Source organism: Eumetopias jubatus, unplaced genomic scaffold, assembly GCF_037043125.1.
Source record: "Eumetopias jubatus isolate StellerSeaLion01/CBP00866 unplaced genomic scaffold, mEumJub1_p1.0 scaffold_4, whole genome shotgun sequence".
Lineage (NCBI taxonomy): Eukaryota > Metazoa > Chordata > Mammalia > Carnivora > Otariidae > Eumetopias > Eumetopias jubatus.
Window position 1 is genome coordinate 95,048,523 of NW_028274810.1, and position 20,713 is coordinate 95,069,235.

At 62.4% G+C, this 20,713-nt stretch overlaps 1 protein-coding gene and 1 non-coding gene across 5 annotated transcripts; one reads left to right on the forward strand and one right to left on the reverse strand.

Annotated features, from left to right (window-relative positions):
- The first annotated feature begins 1,729 nt into the window (after nt 1-1,729).
- Nucleotides 1,730-20,478, forward strand: ATP13A2 (ATPase cation transporting 13A2). 4 transcript variants are annotated; one of them, XM_028108229.2, is made up of 29 exons: nt 1,730-1,902; nt 8,755-8,849; nt 8,941-9,123; nt 9,390-9,448; nt 9,626-9,737; nt 9,984-10,063; nt 10,791-10,868; nt 11,045-11,114; nt 11,833-11,967; nt 12,067-12,133; nt 12,217-12,348; nt 12,862-13,017; nt 13,514-13,624; nt 13,716-13,762; nt 13,846-14,034; nt 15,046-15,252; nt 15,727-15,822; nt 15,912-16,071; nt 16,170-16,290; nt 16,455-16,579; nt 17,316-17,476; nt 17,600-17,716; nt 17,838-17,917; nt 18,256-18,408; nt 18,491-18,587; nt 19,413-19,636; nt 19,717-19,868; nt 20,006-20,175; nt 20,261-20,478. In XM_028108229.2, the coding sequence occupies exons 1-29, from the start codon at nt 1,893-1,895 to the stop codon at nt 20,393-20,395; spliced, it is 3,522 nt and encodes a 1,173-aa protein (XP_027964030.2). In that variant the 5' UTR covers nt 1,730-1,892; the 3' UTR covers nt 20,396-20,478. The 4 variants fall into 4 exon arrangements, with proteins under 4 accessions (XP_027964030.2, XP_087878716.1, XP_087878718.1 ...); XM_088022590.1 differs by having other exon boundaries at nt 9,987-10,063; XM_088022592.1 differs by lacking the exon at nt 15,046-15,252.
- On the reverse strand, nt 8,537-8,671 carry LOC114213424 (small nucleolar RNA SNORA16B/SNORA16A family). Its single transcript, XR_003610210.1, has one exon. It is a non-coding gene; the product is annotated as a small nucleolar RNA SNORA16B/SNORA16A family (small nucleolar RNA).
- Nucleotides 20,479-20,713: the final 235 nt, after the last annotated feature.

Genomic DNA, 20,713 nt, shown 5'->3' on the forward strand with positions numbered 1-20,713 from the left:
TTTTTTAAGCTTATATAGCTAGAAAGTGCCAGATGCACATCGCAGCCCAGGTCTCTGGTGCCAGAACCCAGCCCTGGTCCCCATACCACACTGCCTCTTGGCAAGGCCATCCTAGCAGGTCATTTCTCCGAACCCAGCCATTCTGCCTGCTGTGGCAGTCTGGGTTCCCCGGGCAAGAGGTCTGTCAGGCATTGGGCTAGGCTCTGGAGGAGGACATGGGGACTCTGAGAAGTCGCCTGCCTGCCCTGGAAATGTCATCAGCAGATGACACAGAACTCGTCAACAGAGTGAAGCCAGCCGCATCCCCCAGGTGCTCAAGCTGCCCCGCCAGCAGCCTGCCTTGAGCTCAGCAAGTGGCTCCGTTGCCCCGACCTGCTCAGAACAGAACCACGGAGCGTCTCTGATTCCACACTCCTGCACTCCACATCCCACCCATCAGCAAGTGCTGCCAACATTTGCTCCTTTAGCAAATGTGTGTATGAGGTCTTGCCATGTATCAGGCACTGTCAAGGCCTTCCCTGCTTTCCCTTCTGGAGTCTGTCCTGCACCATTACCCCCGCAGCGAAGTTCTGGCTCTTTCCAGACCTTTCCATGACAGGCTGTTGTTGGAGTTTTCCTCTGCCTGCCTTTGGCTGCTCCCCGTGTCTGTCTCATTCACCTCATGTTCTCAGCACCTAGAACAGTGCCTGGCATGCTGCAGATCATGCTGGATGGATGATGAATTGGGCCAGTCCTATCCTGGCCCTAATATGATCCTTCCCTGATTTGCCCAGACCCTGGGGTCTCTGATTCACCTTCTGCCTTTGGAGGTCCTTAGTCCAGAAGCCACCGACCCCGGGGTCAGGGGACACCATGTCTGCGCCTGTCACGATGGGGCAGTGTGCTAAGTGTCACATACAGAGATGAGGTGTCCGGTGCCTGTCAGGGCCTCCATGCGTCCCACCTGTGCAGGTGTATCTGCAGTCATGCTGTGAGGCTTCTGGGGTCTGGGCTATCCCTCCACTCTTCCTCTGGCATTTCAGACTCCTCCCGTGCATCACTGCGGAGTCTCCCTGGGTCCATACACATGTTGGAGTCTTGAGTCCCTGGGCAGGTGTGTCTTCCTTCTTTGACGTTTATCAAGCCATGCCAGGTGCTGTCCCAAGTGTTTTACGTTTTTCCTCAGGTGAGCCTCAAAACAGCTCTATGAGGTGGGCATCGCTGATGTCGTTGCCATCCTGTAGGTTAAGAAAGGCCCAGAGAGAGGTGACTTGCCCAAGGTCACACAGTCTGGACAAGATGGAGACCAGCCTGAAGCAGCACGCATTGCCCTTAACCACTGTGGTATGCAGCTGGGGCTGACTCCATGTGTGCAGGGCACGGAGCGCGGAGTGGGGGGCAGTGGTGGTTATATCTGTGTTTCTGAGTGTCACACCACTGTTGTGTATGTGTGCGTTGTCTCTACGTGTCACCTCTGTGACTCTATGTGTGTGTGTGTGTGTGTGTGTATGTGTGTGTGCCTGAGGGTTGCTGTCTCTGAGTGTGTGTCTGTGTGTTCTTGCGTCTGAGGGATGGCTGTCGCGGTCCCTGAGCGCCCCCCACCCCGTGTCTGTCTGTCGCCGGCGGGCGGTGCAGGCGGCTCAGACTACAAGTCCCGGCAGCCCGCGCGCGGGGCGGACGTGGGGCCGCAGTGGGCCGGGCGCGGCTTGGCTGCGCGCACACCCCGACTGCGGCACCTTCCCAGCCGCGCCAGCCGCCGGCTCCTGCAGGTGCGCCGGGCCACGTCGCGCCCCCGGCCTACCGCCCCACGCCCCCAGCCTCCCGCCTCGCGCCCCCGCCGGGGGGCATCGCGACGCCCGGGCCCGGGCCACGGGCCGCAGCGCCGGGGCCGGCGATGAGCGCGAGGAGCCGGCATGAGCGCAGGTGAGTGCGCGGCTCGGGCCGCCCAGAACCGGGCGCGGTCCCCGGGCCTCCCGTCGTCGCGCCACGCGCCACGCGCCACGCGCCACCCCCACCGCAGCCTCGCGGGCCAGGAGAACAACCCCCGGGGGGGCATCCCCGTGCCCGTCCCCGCCCCGTCGGGGGGAGTGGGCACGGGGCGCTTCCCAGAGAGGCCAGGAGCCTCGGGGATGGCGGCGCGCGGAGCCGTCCCCTCCCCGCCTTCGTGCAGCCCGGGGCGCTGTGCAGGAGGGTGATTGGAGGTCCGCGGGGAAGGGGCGCGGGGAGTTGCCCCACGCCCACTGGACTCCCTCCCGCAAAAACAGATGTCCAGGTCGAGGAAGAGCCGTGGAGGCCGCTGCATCCGGGGCCTCTGGGTAGTTATTCCTCTTGGATGAATGAATGAAGGAATGAATGAATGAATGGAGTTGGAGAATCCAGGGGTCCCGAATCCCTGAGTCAGAGTGTCCTGGACACAAATGCCACTCCTGATGCCCTACCTCAGGCCCCCAGAGGAAGCCTGGCAACACCCAGGTCCAAGGACCACACCCTGCTTGTTACCCATCCCAGACTATGTGTCCCAGGCCCACCCTTTTCCAAGTCTAAATCCCACCTGCTGCAAAAGGAGCCGGGAGACCTCTCTTCTTCTCATCTCCATGGCAGTCACTCAGACCCCAGACCTCAGCAAAGGGCCCACCAAAGGTTGAGCATGGTCTACAGAGGCAGTCCCCTCAGTTCTGGTCTCTCCGCATCTCCCACCTCTCTTCCCACCCCACCGGAAGCTCAACGTGCACCCCAGTGAGGGAGGGGGAAAGCTGAGAAAAGAGGCCCTCTGAACTCCAGATCTAAAGATCAGGTTGCTACTAGCAGGTTGTTCCTCACTCCCCTAGCCTGGCAGAGGAGAGGAGCCTCTGGCTGCAGGGGTAGCACGGCAAGGAAGGAGGCAGCCCTGCTGCCCTGGGCCACTGCCAGGTTAGCAGCAGGAAGCAGAGCTTCCGCAGGAAACAAGAGGTTCTCAGATGGCTTTGACTCCAGCCCCTCCCCTCTGCAGTGCTGGTGGCATTACCCCCCGGGCTGTGGAGTCAGGGGAGGTTCAAGTCTAGTCTGGACCATCCATAGTCTGGACCATCCATAGCTGTGCACCCGTGGACATATTAACCTCTCTGTGCCTCCTATTAAATGGGATCCAAATCCATACTTTTCATGGGGTGGCTGCGAAGATGAACGAAGAGGAATGTGTTCATTCAGACCCACTTATTTCCAGCTTCTCCCTTTTCCAGCTGTATGACTCTGGGCCAGGTGCTTTGAAGCTCTGTTCCTGCAGTTTCCCCTACTGTAAAATGATGTAAAGTAAGCTGATAATAGCCCCTCCCTCCGAGGGTGATGCGTGAAGATCAGTCCGTGTTATTCAGAAGAGCAATACAATCTGCGTGAAAAGTATTCTCATCCCGCACAGCCTGCCCGGGGCTAGCCTGAGCTGGTGTTCCTGAAAAAGATCAGACAGGGCCCTGACCTTCCTGGGCCATCCCTGGGGAGACTGAAACGTGACTGGAGACAAACCAGCACTTGCGAGTGTTTTGACAGGGGTCCCGCAGGAGAGTGCGCACGGGGCTTTGACCTTGCCGGCAGACTACAGTTTTCCACAGACGTGATGTCCTCCTTCAAGCCCCTGTTTTGTCCGTCCTTAGGAGAGCATGCTTCCCAAGGAAATGGGGGGTGTGTGATGGGCAGCAGGACACTCTTCCCAGAGGGAACATTGTTGAGATCGCTGGGGAAGCAAGCAGACGAGGGTGGCACGAGGTGATCTCTGGCATGCCCCTTCCCAAAGAGGCTCGCCCCTCTGTACCTGGCCCCCGACTAATCAGGGGCAGGGGTCAGTGACTCCGAACCATTGCTTCCATGCTCCGTTCCATCAGCGAGATGCGCAGGCGTGCCCTCGTTCGCTCATTCAGTGAATAGTTCCTGAGTCCCAGCCGTGTGCCGGGCACTGTGAGCAGGACGGGGACACCCGGTCCGGCCTGATGGCATGATTGTTGGTCCGTGGGTGTGGCTGAGGCCGGCAGAGAGGGCTTTGGAGCAACACAGACCCTCTCCAGCTGCTAGACAAGTTGGGGGGGGCCAACTGCCTCTCCAAGACTCAGTCTTCCCACCTGTAAAATGGGATAAATTGCAGGATGGTTGCAGGACGAAATCAGATCGGTACGAGCGAAGCAACCTGCTCCAGTGGCCCAGCATGCCACGCAGGCTTCTTCCCCATCCCCAGCCCAGCAGCGAGCCGGGGAGAAGCAGTCGAGTGTGCACAGGGGAGCAGGGGCATGGCTGTGGATTCAGACAGGCGGATGGGAACATGGAGGAGAGCCTGAGAAGTGGGTCAGAGCCGAGCCACACCCCTTTGGCAGGGAAGCCAGCAGCTGCTCGTGAAAGAGGCCCACGCCCCAGGAGCGTCAGCCACCCTGGGGCGGAGCTGCTGGGGGTTACGCTCCTAGTGAGGGGAAATGGAAACCCAGAAAGGTTAAGGCACTTGCCTCCCAAAACACAGCTTGCCTGTAAGAGAGCCAGGGGCTCTGGGGAAGAAGCCGTGAGGATGGGGGTGCAGTGGTTAGGAGTGTGGACTGAGAGCCAGACCGCCTAGATCCAGATCCCACCACTCACTGGCTCTGTGGCCCCTGGGTCCCCGGCTTCACCTCTCCCGGCCTCAGTTTCCTAATCTGTCCAGTAGGGATAGAAGTAGTACCGTCTTCATAGAGTGAGGGTGAGGAATAAGTGAGTTACCGTATGAAGCCTGTGGAACAGTGCCTGGCCTGTGTCAACCCCTTAGAACCCCGAGGTGCTCTTTCCCTTACGCCATGGAAACCCCCAAGACCAACCGTAAGGGCCAAAGCATGACCCACTGTGCCCCACTCAGGGAGTCGGTCTCTGGGGCAGGTGGAGGACTCTGGCAAAAAAGACAGCTGAGACTCCAGTAGCAACTGGACCACCACAAGAGAGGTCTGTGGCTTTTTGGTGGCCAAGGACCTGAGAACCCAGCTGGCCAGGCTGTGTCACTTGCCCTGAAGGCCTGCTCCTCTGCCCCCCCGGGCCAGGAGCCAGAGCGAGTCACCCCCTCCCAGGCTCCACCAGCTAGCAGAGGGCCCTCCGCCGTGTGTTGTCTGCGGGCCATTGTCAGGAAGGGAAGGCAGTGCTGCTGCCCTGACAAGCCCTGCTCACAAGCCAGATGGGACCAAGAATGACAGGGACCGCCCCGGGGGACCCGGCTTGGGGTCTGTCGGAGCCCCGGGAAGAAGGCTGCTGCTGGCCAGAGCCCATGGTTGTGGGCTACAGGGTGTGTGTGTGTGTGTGTGTGTGTGTGTGTGTGTGTGTGTGTGCGTGTGTGCTTCTGCTGGCCAGAGCCCATGGTTGTGGGCTACAGGGTGTGTGTGTGTGTGTGTGTGTGTGTGTGTGTGTGTGTGTGTGTGTGCGCTTCTGCTGGCCAGAGCCCATGGTTGTGGGCTACAGGGTGTGTGTGTGTGTGTGTGTGTGCGTGTGTGCTTCTGCTGGCCAGAGCCCATGGTTGTGGGCTACAGGTGTGTGTGTGTGTGTGTGTGTGTGTGTGTGTGTGTGTGTGTGTGTGTGTGTGTGGTTTTCCCCAGAGACCGGCCTCTGTGTGTGTGTGTGTGTGTGTGTGTGTGTGTGTGTGTGGTTTTCCCCAGAGACCGGCCTCTGTGTGTGTGTGTGTGTGTGTGTGTGTGTGTGTGTGTGTGGTTTTCCCCAGAGACCGGCCTCTTCCTGGACCTGGTGGCTCTGTTTGTTCTCCGGGTCAGCCGAGTGGACAGGCAGGGCCTGGCCGGAGGTGGGGCTTGGCGTGTTGAGTCATCGAGTTCAGAGAGGCCTGGGGAGGTGAGGCCGGGAGCCCTGGTCTCTGATAGTGCCCACTTGGGTCCTGAAAGCACAGGATCCGGCTCCAATGTCCTGGCTCCACCATTTACCGGGGTGTCTGTCCTCCTGAGCCTCAGTTCCCTCATTTGTCAAATGAGAGAAAGGAGTCCACCCCCTCATGTTGCTGGAGGGTTAGATGAGCTAATTCATCTGGAGGCATAGAGTGGGGCTTGTCATTGGGGAGTGCTTAATGGCTGTTAGCTGCTCGGATGATGATGGTCATTACCATAGTAATTATGGTCACCATCGTTATGTGGAGATACGGGGGCTGGGGAGGAGAGCACAGACTCTGCCTGGTGTGTTGGGGACACAAGGCCCCCGTCCTCAGATGTTCTCAGGTGGTGCAGCAGAGGGATAAAACCCACGCTGGTGTCAGCCTGCCTGGACTCGCATCCTGACACCACTGCAGCCATGCTGTGTGATCTTGGCCAAGTTACTTAACCTCTCTGAGCCTCATTTTCCGCTATAAAAAGGGGATAACAACTGAGCTCACACGGCATGGTTAGTGTGTTAACTGTATTGAAAAGGGCCAGGAGCAGAGCGTGCACATAGAAGGCTTTCGGAAGTGCTCTGAAAGCTTCGGAAGCCCAAGTGTTTGGGGACAGAGCAGCTGAGGGGCTGGGGATGTTGTGACAGTGGCAGCAGCCTGGGACACTCTGGGCTTGTTGGTGGAAACTTTTAGGTCAGGGCTCTGCAGGGCTCTGGCCAGGGAGGGGAAAGGGTAGGGGCTCAGAAATCTGCAGCCTGCCCCCACCTGCCCAGCTTTCCCTTCCCTCTAAGTGAATCCAGAGGCTCCTGTGAAACCTGTAGGTGCCCAGCACTGCTGTTCGCTCCGGCAGGTCTGGGGACGGGCCCAGGCACCTGTGTGTCTCAGCCCCACAAAAGCTGCCCCTCGGTGGGAGCAGTGAGCCCAGGCCCTCTGCAGCCCCAGCACACTCGCTATCCGCCTGCCTGCCAGAAACATAGCTCTGCCATAGGCGAGACAGGAGGAAACAGAATTTCTGCAATAGAACCATGTAGTGCTGTTCTCTGAGCCTCAGTTTTCCGATCTGTACAATGGGGGTGATAGGCCTTCCTCGCAGAGGGTTAAGTAAGGAACCCTGGTAAGTGCTCAGCTGGGATGTAGCACCTTCTGTCCTCCACTCTTCCCTCCTCTCTGCCCACCCCCTTCCCCCCGCACTGGCTGGGCTCCTCTCTCCCCCATCCCACCTCCCGAGTGGGGGCCCCTTTCCTGGCTGCTGTCAAAGGCAGGCCTGACATCTCCTCAGTCCAGACTCGACTTCGCAGCATCTCCTCGCTGCCAGGACTCTGGTGGGCCCCGGAGTTGAACGAGGATCAGCAGCCCTGGTCCATGCCCTCTGGGTGGGGACCGGATGCAAAAGTGGGACACAGAGCTCCCAGGAAGCAAATAGCTGGATGTGTGAGGGCTGTGGAAGCTCAGGGCGCTCACCAGGCCCTGTCCCCCCATTCTGGGCCCACACAGCAATAACCAGACACACAAGGAGACGACACTGTGAGTGGGAGCCCCAGAACAGTCAGATAACAGACCCATGAAACCTTGAGCCATTGGGTCTGTCAGACCAGTTTATAAAATTGCGATGCTTTTTTTCTTTTTTTTTTTTTAAGATTTTATTTATTTATTTATTTATTTATTTATTTATTTGAGAGCGAGAGCGAGCGCGCACGCTCGGGAGAGCACAAGCTGGGGGAGGGGCAGAGAAGCAGACTCCCCGCTGAGCAGGGTTCTGAGCATCCTGGGATCAGGACCTGAGCTGAAGGCAGACGCCTCACCAACTGAGCCACCCAGGTGCCCCTGGCGATGCTTTCTTTTTACTTCAAGTCTTTCCTTGGTCATGCCAGCATTAGCAGAAATACAAAGGTCGTGGTTTTCCATCTAAAATAACCCGTTGTCTTCCTGCTTGCCCCGTTCCCATAGTGTTCCTCTCCCCGGTGTAAGCCCATAATCGCAGATGAAGACAGCTTTCCTGGCCACGACCTCGCTCTGAAGCACAGCTCCAGCAGCAGACTGGGGTCTTCAGTCTTCAGAATCAGGCACCGCCAGGAAACCTGGAGGCAACCCGGTCCTGAGGTGGTTGTGTCCCATCGCAGCCATGGCCCCAGAATCCTCACTCACCGGAAAGTGCCACTTTGGTTCCTGCCAGAACCTTCATCTCATATACCCTTGTCTTGAACAATCTTATTGCCCCCTTCCTGTGCTCTTCGGCATCAAAGGTTTGGCTGCCTTTGGTCCTGGGACCGACACCTGAAGCTTTTCTGTGCTACCTGCCGCTGCATTTTTCCAGTTTGCGTGCCCAACCTGCTCCCATCTGCCCCTCTGTGCTGGTCCTTGGTCTCGGCAAGCTAGTTTTCCAAAAGCTCTACTCTGGTAATTGTAGGCGAGACCCCATCAACGGAACATTTCTGCTGACCTCTGGAAGCATGTCAGGTTTTTTTGTTTTAGAGAGAAAGAGTGCGGTGAGGGGGGGCGCGGGGGCGGGGAGGGGAGCAGAGGGAGAGAGAGTGTCCCAAGCAGGTTCCACGCCCAGCGCGGAGCCCGACATAGGGCTCGATCCCACGACCCTGAGATCATGACCTGAGCCAAAATCGAGAGTCGGACACACCCGGCTGAGCCAGCCAGGAGCCCTGCGTGTCAATTTTAATAAGAGGACTCTGTCTGTACCTGAGAAATGGCAGGCACAACGGGGACTGCCTTTTCCCAAAATGTTTCAGGTCAGTTACAGCAAACAGGACGGCAGCCGTCGGGGAGAGCAGTCTCTCCGGCTCCTTTTTGACCACAGCAGCTGCATGGAAGCCGCCGCAGCTTCCACACCGGACCGCAGAATGACGATGCTAATTTTGTTTAAAGTCGTAAGTGAAGGAGGAGCGCACCCCTCCCATGACCTCTCTCCTTTGCGCCCACAGACAGCAGCCCTCTCGTGGGCAGCACGCCCGCCGGCTATGGGACCCTGACGATAGACACATCTGTAGATCCCCTCAGCTCCTCAGTTTCATCCGTGGTAGGTGGGCCCCGAGCCCCGGCCCCCCCGACCCCTCTCCGCCCCCCGCTCTCCCCGCCACCACCTGGGCCCTCTCTGTCCGCGTCCCCAGAGGCTCAGCGGCTACTGTGGCAGTCCATGGAGGGTCATAGGCTATCACCTCGTGGTCTGGATGATGGCGGGGATCCCTTTGCTGCTCTTCCGCTGGAAGCCGGTATGGGGGGTGCGCCTGCGGCTCCGGCCCTGCAACCTGGCCCGTGCAGAAACACTCGTCATCGAAATAAGAGACAAAGAGGTGAGGCAGCCTGGTGCTGCAGGGAGTGGTGCCAGGGCAGGGGCGGGTCACACGTGGAGTCTCAGCCCCATCTGGCTGCTGACTTTCTGTGGGACTGCACTCAGGTTGTCCTCTCTGAACCTCTGCTTTCCCATCCAAGCAGTGGGCAGAAGGGTGGCTCCTACGTCCTTGATCCCTGCCTCGCGCAGCAGGGGCCGCCGGGCAGCAGGGTGGGACCTGGGAGTGGGGGAGTCTCTTCTGGTACCGAGTCCATACCTCTGTTCCAGGATAATTCGTGGCAGCTGTACACTGTGCAGGTGCAGACTGAGGCCGTCAGTGAGGGCAGGTGAGGCAACCCCATCACCCCTCCCAGAAGCCCCTGCTCCCCACTCGCCCCCTTGCACAGCCACTCTGAACAGAGGCACCAGTGCCTCGCACCCCAGGGGGGGACCACGGCTCCATGGGCTGGGGAGGTGCTGGATCAGCTTCCGGAGCTCCACAAGAACCCCCACGCCCCTCCCAGCCTGGAGCTGCCGGCGCAGGACCTGGAGGACGGCCGGAGCCAGGCGGCAGTGGGGGCAGTACCAGAGGGTGCATGGAAGGACACCGCCCAGTTCTGCAGGAGCGAAGAGGCAGTGAGTGGACAGCTGGGTTCTGGACAAGTCCTTAACCCTCCCTGGGCCTCGGTTTCACGCTCTGTACGATGGGAGGGTTGGACTCCACATTCCCCGGGCACCTCTGGTTCCATTGTCCCCAGTGTCCAGGATACTCTGCCGACCACCTCCCCACCTCCTTCCTGTGACTCTGGCCTCTACCCCTGCGCTGCCCCCCGCTCCCCCTCCTCCTGAGGCTGCCTCCAGCTTCCTCTCTCCCCTACCCAGCAGCGGGCCCTGCGGTACTACCTCTTCCGGGGCCAGCGCTACGTCTGGATTGAGAGCCAGCAGGCCTTCCGCCAAGTCAGGTAGGGGTCGGGGCCGTGGCCCAGCATGGGCTCTCCTCTCAGCCGTGTGCCTCGGTCCCCTGCGACGCGAGCCGGTCATGAGCCTCCCCAGGCCCCGGGGTCTCTGTCACCAGGGCATAAAGAGAACCCCTGCCTCCTCGGGCTGTTTTGAGGGGGGAAGTACATAAGCTTCGCCTAAAGTTTGGCTCAGCCTCAGGCCGAAGTGAAAACGCTGAATCAGACCTTAGGCTCTGGGCTCGGACCATCCATCTGGGGGCTTGTCCCTGCTTTGCCTCCTCCTAAGTGCTTGATAAATGGGAGCTGCATCTGCAGAGGTGAGTGCCAAGGGGACGTGGGGATGGCACCAGCCACGCGCCTTGTGTGGCTTCTCATCCCCCCGGAGCCCTACGTGGCAGGTGCCGTCACCATCCCCGCTCTGCAGATGAGAAAACAGGCACAGAGAGGTTAAGTCGCTTACGGAAGGCACCATCGTTGTAAAAAATCGTCCCGTCACTTAGTAATGGCAATTCTTGTCACTATTAAGTATTCTCATCGTCGCTCAGTGTTCTTCCTCGGCGAGGTGGTTTGGGGCCCGATCAGAGGAACGGGAGAAGGTTAAGCCCAGAGTCAGTGAGGGACCTGCCTCCCTCAGGAGCTCAGTGGGCCAGAAGGGGCCTGGAGCCCCGAGTCCCATGGGGCAGGAGGCCCCGTCGCCCACATGAGTCTCCCCCCCCCCACCACCCCCCAGCCTGCTGGACCATGGCCGCACCTGTGACAATATCCACCGCTCCTGCTCTGGCCTCAGCCTCCAGGACCAAACCGTGAGGTGGGTGCCGCCCCATACACTGGGGACCCCGGCTTGCCCCCCCAAGCGTGGCCTTGCAGTCCCCTGCCTTCTCTGGGCCTCGGTTTCCCTGGCCGTAAGATGAGGAGCTCGGTCACCCTTGGAGGGTCAAGCTGCTACTGCCCCTCCATCTCTTCGCCCGGCCATTTCTCTTACAGGAAGACCATCTACGGCCCCAACGTGATCGGCGTGCCGGTCAAGTCCTATCCGCAGCTGCTAGTGGACGAGGTAGGGCTGGCCCTGGGCCTCGCCCCAGCTCTGGCCTGGATTGGCCATGTGACCCTTGCCGGGGACTGGCCGGCTTAGGGTCACTTGATAGTGACAGACCAGAGCAGTTGTCCCCCCCTCCACGGGGAAGAGTCACCTCAGACCCAGCCCCGTCTGCTCAGGGTGAGGAATTGGAGGCTGTGGTCTAGGCTGGGGCTGGGAGTAGAGGCCGGGAGGCCAGGCCACAGAGCCCGGGCTTCTCCTGGGCCTTGCTGCGCCTGAGCCGCCTTAGAGTAGAGGCACTCGGTTCACACACAAAGATCCCAGGGTTCAGAGGGGTGATGTGACATAGGGGACAGAGGGGAGCCCATGGCGCAGACACCCGAGAGGACACTGCACATCCCAGCCTCTGAGCCGGAGGCAGACGCCCATGAGAGGGAGACTAGCTCCTGGAGTCAGGCCTGATGGAAACCCCAGGCAGCCACTGGGGAGCTGCGTGGTTTGGGGCAAGTGAGTTGACCCTTCTGTGCCTCAGTGCCCTCATCTGCAAAATGGAGTGTGGAATTGTCACCACCATTGGGTGTCACTTAGAGGACATGCTTAGCAGGGGCCCGGCATCTACACGCCTGGGTCCTCTTTAGAGCCAAGAAGCCCCGGGGCTCCATGGACGTCTGGAGGGGCTGAACAGGGCCGCCCTGGGAACGCGGGCCCTGATGCTGCCTCCGCGCCCCTCCCCCAGGCACTGAGCCCCTACTACGGGTTCCAGGCCTTCAGCATCGGGCTGTGGCTGGCGGACCACTACTACTCGTACGCCCTGTGCATCTTCCTCATCTCCACCGCCTCCGTCTGCCTGTCGCTCTACAAGACCAGAAGGGTTGGTGGGGGGGGGGGGGCGGTGGTGGAGGGGGCGGGGCAGCCGGGTACCCCAGAGGGCTGCCACCCACCCACTCCCCACGTGCCCCCCCCCCCACAGCAAAGCGAGACTCTGAGGGACATGGTGCGGCTGTCGGCGCGGGTGTGCGTGTGCCGGCCCGGGGGAGGTGAGAGCGAGGGAAGGGAGGGGGGCTCGAGCGGGTGGCTGCGGGTGCCCTGGGCCGCGCTGAGGACCCCCACTCGCCTGCAGAGGAGGAGTGGGTGGACTCCAGCGAGCTGGTGCCGGGAGACTGCCTGGTGCTGCCGCAGGAAGGCGGGCTGGTGCCCTGTGACGCAGCCCTGGTGGCCGGCGAGTGCGTGGTCAACGAGAGCTCTCTGACAGGTCAGCCCGGCCCCCGCAGCCTCGGAGGCCCCTCTGCCTTGCGGCAGCACTTCCAAATTTCTCTTCCCCTTTTGCTCCCGGGTGACAATCCTGGGCTGCGAATCCTACACCCGGCAGGCGCTCAGGGCTTCAGAGAGGTTAAGCGCCCCCGCCCACCCTCTGGTGTATTGCTCTGAGTTATAAAAGTAATACTGCTTGTCATAAAATCATTCCGACAGAGTAAGAATGTGTTCCCCACCCTCCCCCCCAGCCGTGTGCATCCACGCACACACACACACCGCCGGGCTCCCCCGAGAGCAGGTTCCTGCTACCTGGCTGGCACACATCCTTTCCGGGTTGTCTGGCTGTGTCTTTATGTCTTTTGCCCCGAGCCTCAGTGTCCCTCTCTGTAAAATGGGGGCAATGGTTTCTGCATGTATGGTTACAAGAGTTAAGTGTGCTTAACTCTTGTCTGGGTGGTGGGGAGGAGTGGCGTGGAGGCGCCTCACGGGCTTCCTCCCGCGTCCCTCCCAGGGGAAAGCGTCCCAGTACTGAAGACGGCCCTGCCGGAGGGACCCGAGCCCTACTGCCCAGAGACCCACCGGCGGCACACACTCTTCTGTGGGACCCTCGTCCTGCAGGCCCGAGCGTTCGTCGGACCCCGCGTCCTGGCAGTGGTGACTCGAACAGGTAGGAGTCAGGGAAGCAGGGAGGCCTGCCAGGCTCACAACCTCAGGCAGGGCAGGAGCCATCTCTGCCGCTGTCCCGCTGTGGGACCTTGGGCAAGTCCCACCCCCAGCTAGGGGCTGGCCGACGATGTGGGCAGGGATGTGGCCAGCAAGCGTGAGCCCACCCCTTAGGAAGGGAGCAGCCCTAGACAACTCCAGCAGGTCACACGGGAATGGGACCTAGTGTCCCCAGATCTTGAGTGTTTCGGCAGAAGCCAAATATCTGGATTTTTAGTGAAACCACCCACTTTATAGATGCTGTCCACTCATTCCGTTTTCACTGAACCCTGTGAGGGCTGGGCAAGGCCTATGGGCCATCACAAGTCACCCCAAACTGGATGATTTCTCGTCCCGGGAGCACCGTGTCTCTCAACCCCCAGGTGTGGTGGAGTAGGGCAGGGGCTGGGAGGGCTTGTTCTGACCCTCAGCCCCCCACTCCACCGCCCCGCTCCTCCCAGGGTTCTGCACAGCCAAAGGGGGCCTGGTGAGCTCCATCTTGCACCCCCGGCCCATCAACTTCAAGTTTTACAAACACAGCATGAAGTTCGTGGCTGCCCTGTCTGTCCTGGGTGAGTGGCCCCCTGCACCCCCCTCCGCTGCCTCCCCCCCCCCCCCGCAGCCCCTTCCCAGATCCTGCTGAGTCGCGTGCTGTCTCCCCAGCTCTCCTCGGCACTGTCTACAGCATCTTCATCCTGCACCGCAACCAGGTGAGCCTCGGGGCCCGGGTGGGGGCCGCTGGCAGGGACGCAGGGCCAGCCTGGCCTTTGGCACTCACGGTGCCTCCTGCCAGGTGCCTCTGCATGAGATCGTGATCCGGGCCCTGGACCTGGTGACGGTGGTGGTGCCACCCGCCCTGCCAGCTGCCATGACCGTGTGCACGCTCTATGCCCAGAGCCGGCTCCGGAGTCAGGGCATCTTCTGCATCCACCCGCTGCGCATCAACCTGGGGGGCAAGCTCCAGCTGGTGTGTTTTGACAAGGTGGGGGCCTCAGGGCGGGGGCCACGGGCACCACGGCCAGGCCTCCACACCTGCATTCCTCAGTCGGCAGCATTGACCGAGGGCCCGCTCGGTGCCAAATCCCGTCCTGGGGTAGAGACGCTCAGAGATCCCACCCCCACACCCCGCCCAGCTCCCATGCACGTCAGGCTCTCTGTCCGGCAGACAACTATCTGAGATCAGCCGTTCCCTGGTGCTGCTCTCAGCGCCCAGACCCAGCAGAGACCCCCCAGGGTGATGTCCCCCCACCAGAATGAGCGAACCAGGGGGCACAGGGAGCTGCAGGTGGTGATGGGTCTGGGGAAGGGAGCGAACAGGGTAACGTGATAGGGTGGTATGTGGGGTCACTCCCTTCAGGAGATGGCATCCAGAAAGGCTCCTTGTGACCTCAGTGTGGGGTGGGGGGGTGCTCCCGGAGACATGAGACAGGGCAGGTGGAGGCTGGGGAGCAGTCAGCATGGCTCCTCGGAGGAACAGACCTGGGGCATGGGGAACAGTGGGGCAAGGGGGCAGGCTGAGACAGCCAGGGCCCTGGTCGGGCAGGGGCTGGTGAGCCCCGATGAGGAGTTCGGACCTTAATGATTCTGAGGGCACTGGGGGCCACAGGGAGTTTTTAAATGGAAATGTGGGCCTGATTGGGTTCACAGCGACCCCAGACTGGCAAAGGAGCCGGACACGTACTCTGTGTGGCCAGGCCCTCTTCCTGGCCCCACATCAAACAGGTGTTGGGGGGGTGGCAGAGGGGTTGTGGGTGGGAGCCTGAAACGGGCCGCCTGACCCAGCTGTAGGGTGACGGAAGACTTCCTGGAGGCAGAGGTGCCAGGCAGAGGAAGTGGGGGCTGGGGGGGCGCCCCTGGCAGAGGGACCTCTTCTGGCTCCTGCGCTGGCTCCCAGGATTCCCACGGGCCCCGCCTGGCCTGGGGTGGGGGTGCCCAGCCCAGCGGCACAAAGCAACCTGGGACTCATCACTGGCCCGCCCCTTGCCCCCTGCAGACGGGCACCCTCACGGAGGACGGCTTGGATGTGATGGGTGTGGTGCCCCTAAAAGGGCAGGCGTTCCTGCCTCTGGTCCCAGAGCCCCGCCGCCTGCCCGTGGGGCCCCTACTCCGAGCGCTGGCCACCTGCCATGCCCTCAGCCGGCTCCAGGACACCCATGTGGGCGACCCCATGGACCTCAAGATGGTGGAATCGACTGGCTGGGTGAGGAGGCCGAGCAGGTCAGCCCCTGCCTCTGGGCAGCTGGGCTCTCACTAACCCCGCCTGGTCTTCATTCCAGGACTTCGGGTGGCGTCCGTTGTGCCACCATCATTAATAACAATGGCCGAGGCCGCGTGGGAGCACCCACTTGGTGCCAGTGCTACGTGGCACAGGCCTTGGCTCGTGCTCCTCCTGTAGCCCAGGAAGGAAGCTTCCAAACCTGCCTCACAGGGAGGAAGCTGAGGCTGAGGGAGAGTTGGAATAACTTGTCCAAGGTCACCCTGCAACTTGTAAGTGGCAAAGCCAGGGTTTGAACTGGGGTCCATCCGACTCCAAAGCCCGTGTTCTTGACTTCCATCCGCTCTCCCATGAAGGAAGTCTTCCAGGAGTCTTAACTTGAATCTCCCGCCACCTCCCTCTGTGGGCCCAGCCCGCGCCAGGCCCAGCAGAGGCCAACCTTCCCTGCCTGCCTCCCAGGTCCTGGAGGAGGGGCCGCCTGCAGACTCAGCGTTTGGGACCCAGGTCTTGGCGGTGATGAAACCCCCACCCCAGGAGCCCCAGCTGCAGGGCATGGTGAGTCATGGGCCGGGGGTGTGCTTGTGGGGGGCGGGTGGGAGGGGGCTCCCCAGGCCGGCCCTTCAGCTGCCCCTCCGTCTCTGCAGGAGGAGCCCCCGGTGCCCGTCAGCATCCTCAGCCGCTTCCCCTTCTCGTCAGCCCTGCGGCGCATGAACGTGGTCGTGGCGTGGCCAGGAGCCGCTCAGCCGGAGGCCTACATCAAGGGCTCCCCTGAGCTGGTGGCAGGCCTCTGCAAGCCCGAGACAGGTGAAGGGGATGAGAAGGCGGCCCAGAACGGGGTGGGCCCCCAGCCTCCTCCCAGCCCTCACCTCCTTGCCCCAGTGACACCTGCCTCTCCCCGGCAGTGCCCCCGGACTTTGCCCAGACTCTGCAGAGCTACACGGCCGCTGGCTACCGTGTTGTGGCCCTCGCCGGCAAGCCTCTGCCTGTCACGCCCAGCCTGGAGGCCGCTCAGCAGCTGACAAGGTGGACTGTCCCCTGCCTCCCGGGGACTGGGCCTCGGGTCCTGGCATGGGCAGAGGGGGGCTCTCTGCCGGCCGAGCCGCAAGAAGATGGCCTTGCCCAGTGGCGGGGGAGGGGGGGGCCTGTTCCACTGCGTGACCTCTGACCCAAGGATGCCCACCCTCCAGGGATGCCATGGAGCGGGAGCTGAGCCTCCTGGGGCTGCTGGTCATGAGGAACCTGCTAAAGCCCCAGACCACAGCGGTCATCCAGGCTCTGCGGAGGACCCGCATCCGTACCGTCATGGTGACAGGTGCCCGTGGGCAGCATCCCCCCCGCCCCCACGCCTGTCATGGGCAGAGGGGAGGGCGTGCCGCACCCCTTCTTTTCAGGCCCCTGCTTCAGGCCAGGTCCTTTTCAGACATCTCATGGGTCTTCACAGGATCCCTCCCAAGTGGCCTTTGTCCCTCCACTTGACAGATGAGGAAGGGGAAGCCCCGGGAAGTAGAATGACCTCCAGACGGCACCCCCCCCCCCCCCGGCCCCCCGGGCTGGTGTTGAGCAGCCTGGGTTCCAGCCCGGCGCCTGCCTGCGAGGTGGCTTCTCCGGGTGCCAGCGCCCCCTGTAGGAAATGGGGGGAATTACATCACCCTTGAAAGTGGTGAAGTTTCATGGAGCAAGAAAAAATTCTAGCCAGGGCAACGCGGAGGAGCCCAGTAGGTCTGTCTCCTTCCCCTTGCCCCCCCCCCCCCCCGACCCTTGCGTGTGCATCCACACACGCTTTCCAGCAAAGTCCTGCAGCACTAAGTGGTATATGTGGGACATTGGCCCTGATCCCCACTTTGCCCTAAAACCTTTGATGCCTGGTTTTATAGGTGAGGAAGGTGGGGTTCAGAGACGTCAATGAACCTGCCTGAGCTCACCCAGCCAGTCATGGCAGACAGCGTGTCTGGCCTCAGTTTTCCCATCTGTAAGCATCAGAGTGAGGATGCCCCCCCACCCCCACCCCCGGATAGGAGCTGGGTCCTGACCTTGCCCCACACTCCTAGGGGACAACCTGCAGACAGCGGTCACGGTGGCCCAGGGCTGCGGCATGGTGGGCCCCCAGGAGCATCTGATCATCATCCATGCCATCCCCCCTGAGCGAGGCCAGCCTGCCTCCCTCGAGCTCCTGCCATTGGAATCCTCCGCAGCTGTGAACGGGGCTAAGGTGAGACCGAGCCGGGCTTCCAGCCACACACCCCACCGATGACCCCATCCCGTGTTACCTGACCCCGGCCCCAGCTCTCCGGCGTGGGCAGGGGAGGCTGAGCTGAGCTTCCTGGGTCCCCAGGATCCTGACCAGGCCGCCAGCTACACCACGGAGCCAGACCCCCGATCCAGCCACCTGGCCCTCAGCGGGTCCACCTTTGGTATCCTTATGAAGCACTTCCCCAAGCTGCTGCCCAAGGTAGGGCTGCCCCTGAGCTCCCTGGTCGCTCTAAGCCTCCCCATGCTCTGCTCCCTCCTCATGGCTCTCCCACCCCCACCGTGCAAGCTGCCTCAGCCTCACCCTCCTCCCGTGCTCTCAGGTGCTGGTCCAGGGCACAGTCTTTGCCCGCATGGCTCCCGAGCAGAAAACAGAGCTGGTGTGTGAGCTCCAGAAGCTACAGTGAGTACATGTGGGCAAAGGGCCTGCGGGGGGCTAGCGCGTCCGCAGCATGGGGTGGGGGGGTGCACGAGCCCCCACCTCCCACTGCAGGCATTCGGAGTTACCATCACCGTCAGGGAGAACCCCAGCAGGCTCTCCTGGGGCCGTCAGGCCAAAAGCAGTCAGGACCCCTGTTCACCGAGCCCCTGAGATGTCCCGGGCAGCAGGTGGGCAGCAGGGACCGGCCATCCCCACGCTCGCCAGCAAGCCCGTGGGAGGCCAGAGGGGTCGTTCCGCTGACGCGGAGGCAGCTCACGGGCTGCAGCCAGGCCCTCCCCACCCCCCGCACCCCTGCGCAGGTACTGCGTGGGCATGTGCGGGGACGGTGCCAATGACTGCGGGGCCCTGAAGGCGGCCGACGTGGGCATCTCGCTCTCCCAGGCCGAGGCCTCGGTGGTCTCGCCCTTCACCTCAAGCATGGCCAGCATCGAGTGTGTGCCCCTGGTCATCAGGTGAGGAGGGCAGGGTCCGGCGGGGCGAGGGGGCGGGCAGGGGTGCCCTCAGGGCTGCCTAACACCCCAACCCTGCACCCAGGGAAGGCCGGTGTTCCCTTGACACCTCGTTCAGCGTCTTCAAGTACATGGCTCTGTACAGCCTGACCCAGTTCATCTCTGTCCTGATCCTCTACACGGTGAGTGGGCCAGAGCCCGCTGCCTGGAGCAGGCCCAGAGCCAGGCCACTCAGCAGCGTGCCTAGGGGCCCAGCAGCTCTGGCAAGGATGGCGCGGCCTCAGATCCCGCCCTGCCACTTTCTAGTCGCGTGGCTTGGGTGATTCCCGAGCCTCAGGTGGCGGTACACAGTGGGTCCTCAGAAACGGGGACGGCCGTCCTGTGCTAGCGTGTCGTCCCTGTCCTAGGGAGCACCTGTCTGCAGGGGAGACTGAGGCAGAGCCCAGGCAGGGCCGGAGGCAGGAGTGGGCTGGAGCCAGGGCCACTGCTCCTTCCCCACGGATCCTCGCCCCGGCCCAGACCTTGGCGGTGTCTGTCCCACCTGCTCGGAGGCCATCTCCCCGGCTCTGCTCTGAGCTCACGCAGCTCACCCCCACGGAAAGCAGGCGACCCTGTGGGGCAGTGCAGGTCTCGCACTAGCACCTGTCCCGGCGTTCACCGAGAGCTGGGTCCTCTGGTGACCGAGGGGCTCCGCCAGGCAGAGCCTGAGCCGCCCTCAGACTGGGAGCTTCCTGTGGGCAGGAGGAGCCGACCGCATCAGGTTTAGTGTCTCAGGGTCAGTAGGGAAGGATGCCTTCTCCCTCAGACTGGAAGAGGGGCTCCCTGAAGGCAGTGCGGTGTCTTCTCTGCCAGACTAGGAGGTCCCCGGAGGCAGGAGGGCGCTGCCCCCGCACCCCCCGATACCGTGCTGCAGGGCAAGAATCCGACCTTCCCCACAGGACTCCCGAGGGGCAGGGAGCTGGTGCCTCCCTGCTATCTTCTCTCTGCCCTTCCTCCCCTACTGGCAGATCAACACCAACCTGGGTGACGTGCAGTTCCTGGCCATCGACCTGGTCATCACCACCACCGTGGCCGTGCTCATGAGCCGCACGGGGCCGGCGCTCGTGCTGGGGCGGGCGCGGCCCCCGGGGGCCCTGCTCAGCGTCCCCGTGCTGAGCAGCCTGCTGCTGCAGGTGACCCTGGTGGCCGGCGTGCAGCTGGGGGGCTACTTCCTGACCGTGGCCCAACCCTGGTGAGTAGGGAGCCCGGCTCCCAAATCCCACCCCATCCTCCGCACACTCGTTCCCTGAGCCCCGGTCTTCGCGCACCCAGGTTCGTGCCTCTGAACAAGACCGTGCCCGCGCCAGACAACCTGCCCAACTATGAGAACACAGTGGTCTTCTCTCTGTCCAGCTTCCAGTACCTCATCCTGGCCGCAGCCGTGTCCAAGGGGGCGCCCTTCCGCCGGCCAATCTATACCAATGGTGCCGCTGCCTGGCAGGGCTGGTGTGGGTGGAGGAGGGACGGGCTGTGGGAGTCTGGTGCCTCTGGGGGGTCCCCCACTGGGCATGCGTGGGAGGGGGCAGGGGCTCCCTGGCCTGATGCACGCCCTCACCCCCAGTGCCCTTCCTGGTGGCTCTGGCACTCTTGGGCTCCATCCTGGTGGGCCTGCTCCTGGTCCCTGGCCCCCTGCAAGGTCCACTGGCGCTGAGGACCATCGCTGACACCTGCTTCAAGCTGCTGCTCTTGGGCCTGGTGGCCTTCAACCTCGTGGGGGCCTTCATGCTGGAGGTGGGCCTCACCCTGGGCTGGGGGCGGAGGGGGGCTCTGGGGCTGGGCCGTAGCCGCCGCTGTGCACCCTCCCTGTCCTCTGCAGAGCGTGTTGGACCGGTGCCTCCCGGCCTGCCTGCGGCGCCTCAGGCCCAGAAGGGCCTCGAAGAAGCGTTTCAAGCAGCTGGAGCGGGAGCTGGCCGAGCAGCCCTGGCTGCCGCCCACCACGCCAATGAGGTAGTGCAGGCCCCTCGGGCCCCCGGACACTGGCTCTCCCTGCCTCTGAGCCACCACCTGGCACCCATCGCCGGAGACACCACCGCCCTCCCGCCCGTAGCTTGGAGGTGGGCAGATGTCATGTACTCCTGCCCCGAGGCCGCCCGGCCCAGCCTGCCCGGCCCTCAGCTGGGGAGCGGCTGTTGCTGTCCCCCATTCAGACATCCCGTGTAGAGACGACAGCCACCAACCCCCCTCGGAGCCGCTGTCAGTGCAGCAAATAAAGTCGTAATATTTTCCTGGGCAGCCTGTCTCCCACGTGTTACCGCTGACCGGGTGCCTG